We start from the raw sequence: 9,603 nt of genomic DNA on the forward strand, positions 1-9,603 counted from the left end.
TTTTAGGAACATGGCTTGCTGGGCTTGTCAGGTCTGGAGAAAACCTGATGCTGGTTCAGGTTTGAACCCATTCTGGCATGACCTGGCTCTCTGCAAGCCTCCCACAGGGACTGTCAGTGTTCCTGGGGGTGTGGTGTGAGTGTCCCAGAAGGGAGCGGTGTCACAGTGAGGGTGTCGTAGCCATCTCCTGGGAAATCCTCCTCCAGCCTCTGAGTTGTGCTGTGCAACCTGAGCTTTCAGCACAGCAGTGAGCAGCCTTTGAACCCTCAGGGCCTGCTCTGCACAGCCAAGAGAAAAAGTCTCAAACAGGGATCCAATGGGGTTTGTCTTCCTGACGTTTCTGTACCCAGAACAGTACAGCTGAGCTGTCTGCTGATGCAAAGATTTTTGCCCCCACCACCTACAGCTGGCAGTAGCTGGGAACCCATTCCTTGTTTAGCTGAGCTGTTTATCTTCAAACCTCATAACCTCACAGGATCAATACTGGGATGTGAGTTGGTGACTGACCCCAGGTGCCACTCATTTTTCCCTCTCCATCAGACCTAACTCCTCCTGTGACCACAAGTGAGTCAATTCAGCACTCAGCTCACACCAAATTAGTGGCTGTGTTGGAACAGGCTGCTGGGCAGGTTCATCTGCAGGTGTGACTGGGACATGGGGCACACAGAAGCTGTGGAGGTTCATGGCCAGGCTTAGCAGCACTGTGCCATCCTCTGTACAATTTAGAACCACCTCCTTGAGGACACAGGGCTGAAACAGCTCAATTTAATGCAGCCTGAACTGTGGGACTGTCACCTCCTGATTTGTATCAGGCTGGGCTTGAGCTACCTGTGGCCTCCTGGGCTGCAGCATAAACCTCATGTTCCCACAGGGTCTTTATGATCAGGAGGATTTTTGGAGTTAAACTGGTGTTGATTTAATGGCTTTGCAAGGGTCCCTTTGACCAGCAGCTTTGTGATTTACAGAGGGAATGGGAATTGGTGTGGTTTTCCTTCCTCCTTACAAGGTCAGTGGTTCTGTGATCCCTTTCCTGCCTTTTAGCAGAGGTGACTGTGCATGGAGCCATTGTTAGCAGCTGAGAGGACATGGGAGAAGTGGAATTGGGGTAGGCCTCAAGAAACATCTCTCAGCTGGTGCACACATGCTCCCCTCCTTCAGCTCTGCCTTGGTGACACTGGTGGTGCTGTGAAACAGCTGCATGTTCCATGGCTGGGAGCACAAGCGGGATGTTCATTGAGCTGGAAGGGTCTCTGAACCACTGGAAGAGCTTTCCGGGGAAAAAATCCAAATGTATTTTATAGCAGCTTTTTAGGAGCCTGCTTTCTCACCCCCCTTGACTAGCTCTTGAAAGCACATCAGGGCAATGCCCAATCTCTCCAGCACTGCTCCGGGAACTTACCTGGAGCATCACCAGCATTGCAGCCCTGAGGGGAATGTGTGGCTATTGCCAGGGAAGGAGCCAAGGAGTTCTGGAGAGGTGGCTGTGGGTTTGAGCTGCCTGTGGGGCAGGAGGCTTCCAGCCTGGTGACATTTTCCTAACATCCCCCCTGTTTCTCACCTGCAGAGCTCTGACAACATCCCCCCAGGCTACGAGCCCATCTCACTGCTGGAAGCACTGAACGGCCTTCGCTCGGTGTCGCCCTCCATCCCCTCGGCCCCTCTGTACGACGAGATCAGCTACTCCGGGGTGGTGGACGGGATGCCTCCCACCAGCCGCCCGCTCGTGGCCATGGACAGAGCCCTGGAGGGTGGCCACCAAAAGGGCAAGTGCAGCAAGTCTCCAGACAGGTCAGCAGAGCACGGGGCCCGCTCCTCATGCAAGCCCTGAGGCTTGGTGGCCACACGCGCTGGGAGTCAGGACACAGACCTGGCTGGTCCCATCACTGCTAGCACAGCTAACTCAGAATTTTAGGAGGCCAACAGCTACTTGTGCCAGGGACATTGTCCCTGTGTTCAACCTGAGGTTACAGCTTGTGTCTCCTAAGGGCTGGGTTTGTCACCCAAAGAAAGAGGATTTTTAACAAGGAGAATTTCATCATAGGATTACAGAATGGTTTGTGTTGGAAAGGGCCATAAAGCTCATCTCATTGCAGCCCCTCACTGACAGACACCTTCCACCATCCCAGGCTGCTCCAAGCCCTGTCCAACCTGGCCTTGGACACTTCCAGGGATCCAGGGGCAGGCACAGATTCTCTGGGCACCCTGTGCCAGGGCCTCCCCACCCCCACAGTGAAGACTTCAGGTGGAAATGTCTCCTTCCCAATGCACTAGAATTTACATTTCATGTCCAAACCTTACTGGATTTCAGCTTTCCATGGAACTCCTCAGGAGCAAAGGAATGGGGAGAGGAGTGACCTGGATTTCAGAGCACAGAGTGCTGAATTGAGATCCTGTAGTTCTTGTCTGAAGGCTCCTCTGTTGGCCCTGTGATGGAGGGTTTAGGTGAGGATAGGGGCCTGTTCAGATCAGATCAGACTGGGTTTGTTCCTGGCACTTCTCACTGTACTCCAGCCCAGATTTTCAGCTGGGAAGGGAGCCCTGAAAGTGTGAGGAGCAGCGTGGGACCTGGGTCTCTTGTTGCTGTGCTGAAGTTCGGCACCACTTGGCTCTGTCCCACCCTGCTGCTGCTGTTCTCCATGTGGCCAATACTGGAGGCCCTGGCAAATTCAGCTCCCCAGTCTGAGCTCATGGGAGTTGGCTTGTGCTGCCCCCAAGTCCTCCAGGCCCCAGGGTGCTGGCAGCTCCCTGCAAATGGAGTTTCTCTTGCTGCAGCACACTACGGTCTCCCTCATCCCCAATCCATGAGGAGGATGAGGAGAAGCTCTCCGAGGACTCGGACTCTCAGGCGGTGCTGAGTGGGGGTGAGCTGGTCCTGAGGGAGACCAGCTCTCCAGAGGTAAGTGTGTGCTTTGCTGTGGGGCTTCTGAGCCAGAGCTCTTCTGGGGGGGCTTTGGGGATATGGGAAGTGCCTCCTGAAGGGCCATTGCCCGGAGCCAAGAGTCTTGGCTGCTTTATTTACCCCTAGGGCTCCATGGGGAAGGATGTAGCCACTCCCTGTGTACCTGACACCTCTTTGGGAGTGGAAAACCACTCAGCTGGAGCCATGGCAGAGCTGACCTTCCCCAGCATCCTGGGCAAGCCCAGCAGTGTTTGGGGCAGGGGTGGGAGCTGGGCCTTAGGAGCTTCCAGTGCCCATTGCTGGTAAGACCCCTCCATTCCAGCCTGTGGTGCTACAGCACTGGAATAGCCCCCTGTTCCTGCCCTGAATAAGCCCTGGCCCTGAGCACAGCTTCCTGGAGAAAACCAGAGCAGGAGAATGGCACAGCAAAGGCCTCCAGCTGCAGAAGTAACCTGTGCTGTCTCTCCTTACAGAGCGTGGCAGGGGAAGAGATGGAGGAGGCCTCATCCATGCAGCAGGGTAGGTGTGGGTGTAGCCAGACCTCAGCTCAGTGTTCAGTGCTGTTGTGGTGGGATGGGGACAACTGGGGAAGGAACAAATGAGCTCAGAAACATCCAGCCCCCTAAGTCCATCTCTGAGGCTCTGATCTTTACCAGGGAAAGGTTCTGGGTTCTTTTCTTGTTGGTGAGGGAGCAAAATCCACAGGTCTCCTTGGTTTATTTGCCAAGCATCTCACCTTGCACTGAGGTTTACTTAAGTAGAGTTTTCTATGCCATGAGCTCTCCTTGCACCAGTGAGGACACTACTGGGGTCCTGGTGAGAGCACATCCACAGTACTGGGCACGCAGAATGGGTGTCTGGGATGGCTCTCTGGTGCTCAGTCAGAGCAGAGGGCACAAGGTGAGAGAGGAGCGATGGGCACGTTTTGGGCCATGAGGCTGCACGTGAAGAGGTGGCCCTTTGGCACTGTGACCTGGGCCAATCCAACCAGCACTCCTGGGACATCAGTGGGGCTGGTGGGGCCTGGGGAGCTTCCTCACATGGAAGACTTCAACCCACCCTGGCTGTGAGTGCCCGTGGTCCATGCTGGGGGCTGAGGGGCCGCACTCTGGGCTGGTTCCAGGTAGCCGCCCGCCCTCGGTCGAAGATGTGCTGCAGGACGGCGGCTGCGGCGAGAGCCGGAGCCTGACGCGGTCCGAGAGTGACCCCCCGGTCGACGTCTTCCTGCCAGGTAATGGCCACGCCGTTGGGGCCGGAGCTGCCTCCGTGGCTCCAGGGCTGGGGGTGTGGGGAGCAGTGTCCCACAGCCCTAGGACGGGACTGGAATGCTCCTGCCTGGTGCATGGGCTCGACTTCCTCACAGTGGGCAGAGTGAGCGCTGGGCAAGGGGGGCTTATTCAGAGGTAGCTTGATCCCCCTTCTCTCTCCTGCTCCCTCACCCTTGTGTCTCTGTCCTTCCCCTCCTTTCTTCTCTTTGGGCCTCAGTAACTCCCTGGCACAGTTCTGTATGACAAAGGCCTCCTGTGTGCTCCCAAATGTGCTCCTGCTTTTGGGTGAGGGAGGGGAACCACCTGGGCCAGGGGACTGGGGCAGTGTTGTCACGGTGGGGAGGGTCCCCCATGTGCCACTCCTGTGGGACACTGTGCTGTCCTCACCTCTGACTGTTGTCATTGCAGCCTGTTTTCTTCCGTAGAGTCGCAGTCTGTTCTGAGTTACCTCTCTAATGTCTCCTTCCCTCTCTGTCTGCCTTCCTCCCTCCTGTCTTGGGCAGCACTGGGTCCTGATTCCTGCTCTGTTGGTATAGAGGAGTAAGCTGGTACGTCTTCTCGTTCTTCTTACGCATCCCTGTTGTGTGGGGCAGCAGGGCCCTCCTGGGAATGCTGGCAGAGAGTGGGGATGGGGCTGGTCCTGGCCATCGGGGCAGCAAACCAGCCAGGCTGCACTGCTGGCTCTGTCCTCACTCCCTTCCCATTTCTGGCACAGCATCCCTGCTACCCCTGAGTGCCAGGACACCAGGCAGGGCAGCAGAAACCCCTCCCCGCTGGTTTCTGCTGAGCGTGGGCTCTACTGCCTCCTGGACACCACGAACATCCAGGCCCCTGCTGGCTTCTCCCAGGCTGTGGCAGACAGTGTTCCCCCTCGGTGTCCTGTGTCCCACGCGTGACACTGAGTCTGCATCTGAGGGGATGAGTGGTTGGCTCCAGCCCCATCTCCCGTGGTCAGTCCAGGGCAGGAGGGATGGCTGAGCACCCAGCCACGGCTCTTTGCCTCAGGGCTCCCATTACTGAGGCTGAACTCCATCTCCTCACCCAGGCTCGTCCGACTTCAGCAAGACGCTCCCTGTCCGCGGCACCGGCAGCCCCACGCAGCCCCTTCTCTTCGAGCAGACCCGTCTGCACCTGGAGGACGAGCAGAGCCTCTCGTGAGCGGGGCCGGACCCTGCCCGTGCCGCCGGAGCCCGGAGCCCGGCCGGCTCTCCCGGGGACGCAGCGCGGGGTCTCGCACCGACGCGGTTTCGGCACAGCCTGTGCATGTTCCCTGGCGGTGGGTAGGGGCTGGTGTCGTGTTTTTACGTGGGAGGTGTCTGTGGGGCCGGGGCGGGGGGTTTGCGGTTCGAGTCGGCAGATGAAGGACACTACCGATGTATATTTTGTACTTACCGAGCACAGCCCTTTGCTGTCACTGCCCCTGTACATAGCTGTGGCCCTCCCTGCCTTGCCGGGGCGCAGGGCTCCGCGGGAGCGGGGGATTGCGGGGGCCGACCCCGGCCCACCCCGAGGCAGGGGGGGACGCGGGGATCAGCCCCGTCCCAGCCCGTTCGGGGTGACCCCCGCGCCCCTCGGTCCCGCAGAGCCCGGCGCTGCCCACGCCGTGTGCCTTGTTCTGCTTCTGCGGGGGGTCCCGGGGCACATCCCCCCCACCTCCCCGTCTATGTTTGTAGTAATAAACCCGTGGAGCAGCCACGCGAGTCCGTGTGCGCCGGGGGAGCGGGGGGAGGGCGGGACCGGGGTTGGGGGGGGAGCCCTGTGGCGAGGGGCGGGGCCAGGGCGGGGGGGCGGGGCCGGGGCTGAGTGCCCGTACCGGGCTGATGCGCAGGAGGCGGGGCCAAACTGATGGGGCGGGGATTGTGCGAAGGGGCGTGGTCTGTGCGTAGTGGGCGGGGTAGCGCGTTCCCGCCCCCGCCTCCTTCCCGGCGTGCTCTGCGGCGCCCCTCCTTTCCCCCGCGCTCCGCTGCGATTGGCCGCGCGTGCCTCCGGCCCCCGCGCGCGCCGCTGCCCTAATAAGGCGAGCGGCGCGCGCAGCACGCCCGCCCCTCATTGACCGCCCGCCGGCTGCCCCGCCTCTGGCTCGCGCGGGGATTGGCGGGCCCCGCCGGGAGCCCATTGGCCCTGTGGCGCGCGGCGCGCTCCCATTGGCTGAGACGACCGTCGGTCCCGCCCCCGCGGCGCCGTGGGCGCGGCGCATGCGCGGAGCGGGCGGCGGTGGCGCGAGGCGATGGCGGCCGTGGGGACGATGGCGGCCATGGGCCCGCTGCCCGCCATGGGCGCGCTGCCGCCTCTGCCCACGCTCGGCGTGCCCGGCGTGCCCGAGCTGAAGCCGCTCACGCGCTACGAGGCGATGCGGCTCGGCCCGGGCTGGAGCCACTCGTGCCACGCAATGCTGTACGCGCCCAACCCGGGCATGCTGTTCGGCCGCATCCCGCTGCGCTACGCCGTGCTGGTGAGGGGCGGGCGAGGCCGCGCCGGGCCGGGGTTGGGATCAGGGCGGCGGTGGCGGGCGGGCCCTCGGGCCGGGTCGGGGCGGACTGGGCTGGGTCGGGCCGCGGGCTCCGGGGGCGGCGGGCTGAGGGGCGGTGGCTCCGCGGTAGTTCCCGTGCAGGGCGGTAGGATCAGGCCGGGCCCGAGCCCAGGGGGGAGCCCCCGGGCCCGCGGGCTCGTCCGGCCGGGGCGGAGAGCCCCGGCGGCCGGGCCGCTGTCGGTGAATGGTCCTGGATGCGCCGGAGCTGCAAGGGCCGCGACGGAGCGGCCGCGACGCCTCCCGCGCTCCTCCGGCTCCTCCGGAGGCCTCCGAGACGCCCCCTCGCCCCCCGTCGGGGGCCGCGCCGTGCCCCATTAACACCCTGCGCCTCTATTGCAGATGCAGATGCGATTTGACGGACTGCTGGGCTTTCCCGGGGGGTTCGTGGATCGCCGTTACTGGTCCCTGGAGGACGGTCTGAATCGGGTGCTGGGCTTGGGTTTAGGCTGTGTGCGCCTGACGGAAGCTGACTATCTGTGCTCGCACCTGACAGAGGGGCCACATCGCGTGGTGGCACACTTCTACGCCAGGCAGCTCACCCTGGAGGAGCTGCACACCATCGAGATCAGCGCGGTGCATTCCCGAGACCACGGGATGGAGGTGGGACACCCGGGAGGGGTGTGCGAGCTCTCAGTTAGCCCAGGGAAGGCACCGCTTCCCTCCTGGGTCTGCCGGGCTGCCCTGGCCAGCCCGGCCGGGGAATGCACCGCAGGTAGAGCTGCCGGCGGCAGGTGCCCGCACCGCCCGTGGCATCGGCGTTAGGAACTGTGGCCGGGGTCGTGCCACAGGCTCCAGAGCATAGCAAGCTTGAGCTCCAGCTTTTCCCGGTGTCCACCCACGCAGGGATGAGCCCCGTGTTACCGCTTGGCCTCAGGATGTGGGCGAGGGCCGTTTGCAGCTGGGGGGGATCTCCCCCTGCCCTGGGCTGAGTGCCCCGGACTGGATCGTGACCTCGGTGTGGTGATGTCGCTGTGAGCCGAGTTCCTCCCGTGCGGGAGGCACCTTCCTGCTCCCGGGCAGCCAAGTCCGGCTGATGGCCGGGGCAGAGCGCGAGAGCCAGGGCCTCCCCGCGCGCCCCCGGGGCGCTCGGTGGGTGTCGGCAGCCATGTGAGCAGAGGCAGCGGGCCCTGGGTTGTGGCCTGGTTGAGGGAGACTCATGGGTCAGCCGTGGTGTCCCCACGCAGGGCAGGGCTGGAGGGGAAAGTGGGACTCCCCATAGTGGCCTGGGCCAGCGGGATCCCTCCAAAGGGGCAGAAGGGGGAGCAGAGCCAGAGCTGGGCAGGGAGAGCAGGGGCCTGGGAGCATTTGGGAAGGCAGTGTAGGGGCTTGGTGGGACTGAGGGCAGGCAAGGGCCGGGGCTGGTGTGGGAGGGAGGAACAGGACCTGGCACTGGGGCAGGGCGAGCCTGGGCCAAGGGCTGGCGGGCACTGGGTGAGGGTGTGGGGCAGAGGGGGTGCGGGGCGGGGGGGATGGTGCTGCCGCGGCCCCTGCTGAGATGTGCCCGTGCTGTTGCAGGTGATGGGCATGGTCCGTGTCCCCCTCTACACCCAGAAGGATCGCATGGGCGGGCTGCCCAACTTCCTGGCCAACTCCTTCGTAGGAACCGCCAAGTTCCAGCTCCTGTTTGCCCTGAAGATCCTGAACATGGTGCCGGAGGAGAAGCTGGCCGAGGCGGTGGCTGCCACACAGAGGCCGAAGAAGGCGGCCATCGACCACGCCGGAGGGGCAGCAGGACACCTGGCTGCCCACAAGGCGGGCAACGAGCTGGCTAAAGCGGGCAACGAGCTGGGAGAGAGGGCAGAGCACCCGGGCATGGTGCACGCGGGGGCCGAGCAGCAGCTGGTGGGGCTGGAGGGCCAGGCCCTGGCGGAGCAGCTGGCGGGGGCCGAGGCGCTGGAGCAGTCAGTGGGGCTGGGCGCTGATGCTGTGGCGGAGCAGGCGGTGGCCGAGGTGATGGAGTGATGCCGCCGTGTTGGCGCTCAATTAAAAGTGGGTGAGCTGAGAGACTTCTAACTTTCCGACCCGTGGCTGGCTGCAGTGGCTGCCCACGCGATCCCACTGCCCAGCCGGGAGGGGTTGGGTTTGTCTAAAGCAGGGAAAAGCAATTTTATTTTTATGGCCATTAAACTCTTAGCGAGCTTCCCAGATCAACCTGCACAGCCCCTGCAGAGAGTTCATGTGCTTATGTGAGGGCGCCAGAGCCTTAGAATTGCGCTTTGATTTCAGGGACACACTGCTGCTGTCAGGTCCCCCTTTCGTTTGTAAGGAACAAAACATCAAATTTTTTAAATGCCCCATCTTGACTTGGATGTGGCTGTGTTGGCTTTGGGCACAGCTGAGGCCTGGGGCTTTCAGTTAAGCACCTCTGCCCATGATAGTGGCCGGGCTCCCACTCGGGGTGTTGGCACAATGGGGCAGCTGTGCCATGAATTCCCTCTGGGGTGTTGGGGATGCTCATGTGGGTCCCTATCTGGAGATCTGTGGGAGAAGGAAAGTGGAATAAATGGCTTTGCTGAAAGTTTAACACTCGGGATTGTTCTTGAGGGCTGGTGTGGAGCCAGTGGGCACCCAGAGCTGGGCAGGTGCAGGGTCAGGGAGCACAGAGGCCAGAGGTGAAGGGCTGGAGCCACGGGTGGCAGGAGAGGTGTGGGCTGACTCAGGTGCTGCACCACTACAGCTCCTGAGAGTTTGGAGCTCCAGAAGGGCTTGTGCTCCCCCAGGCTCCAGGCTGAAGTGGGGACAGCCAGGGAAGAGCCCAGCACTGCAACAGCACAAGGCCCCATCCATTTCAGCAGAGCCTTAGGAAAATCCACCCATCCTGCAGGACTGTTGGAAGGGCAGGCTCAGCCATGGAAGAGCTGCTTCCCATTCCCTGTCCCCCCTCTACCTGCTCCAAGCTCATCCCT

General features: G+C 62.3%; 2 protein-coding genes across 7 annotated transcripts in view; both read left to right on the forward strand.

Moving 5' to 3' along the window:
* MGRN1 (mahogunin ring finger 1) overlaps positions 1-5,860 on the forward strand; it is a 53,987-nt gene extending 48,127 nt beyond the window's left edge. For 3 of the 6 annotated variants that reach the window (XM_058849282.1, XM_058849278.1, XM_058849279.1), the window contains 5 exons: positions 1,565-1,788; positions 2,773-2,896; positions 3,373-3,418; positions 4,023-4,130; positions 5,213-5,860. In XM_058849282.1, the coding sequence (XP_058705265.1) occupies positions 1,565-1,788; positions 2,773-2,896; positions 3,373-3,418; positions 4,023-4,130; positions 5,213-5,325 (615 nt within the window). In that variant the 3' untranslated portion in view covers positions 5,326-5,860. Of the gene's footprint in view, positions 1-1,564; positions 1,789-2,772; positions 2,897-3,372; positions 3,419-4,022; positions 4,131-4,670; positions 4,716-5,212 lie in introns of all 6 variants that reach the window. The other 3 variants (XM_058849280.1, XM_058849283.1, XM_058849281.1) reach the window with 2 other exon arrangements.
* Positions 5,861-6,345: 485 nt separating this feature from the next.
* Positions 6,346-9,221, forward strand: NUDT16L1 (nudix hydrolase 16 like 1). The gene is made up of 3 exons (XM_058849325.1): positions 6,346-6,619; positions 7,037-7,297; positions 8,213-9,221. Exons 1-3 carry the CDS (start codon positions 6,395-6,397, stop codon positions 8,657-8,659), a joined length of 933 nt encoding a protein of 310 aa, XP_058705308.1. The 5' UTR covers positions 6,346-6,394; the 3' UTR covers positions 8,660-9,221.
* The last annotated feature ends 382 nt before the right edge of the window (positions 9,222-9,603 follow it).

The sequence above is a fragment of the Poecile atricapillus genome, chromosome 14, assembly GCF_030490865.1.
Source record: "Poecile atricapillus isolate bPoeAtr1 chromosome 14, bPoeAtr1.hap1, whole genome shotgun sequence".
Lineage (NCBI taxonomy): Eukaryota > Metazoa > Chordata > Aves > Passeriformes > Paridae > Poecile > Poecile atricapillus.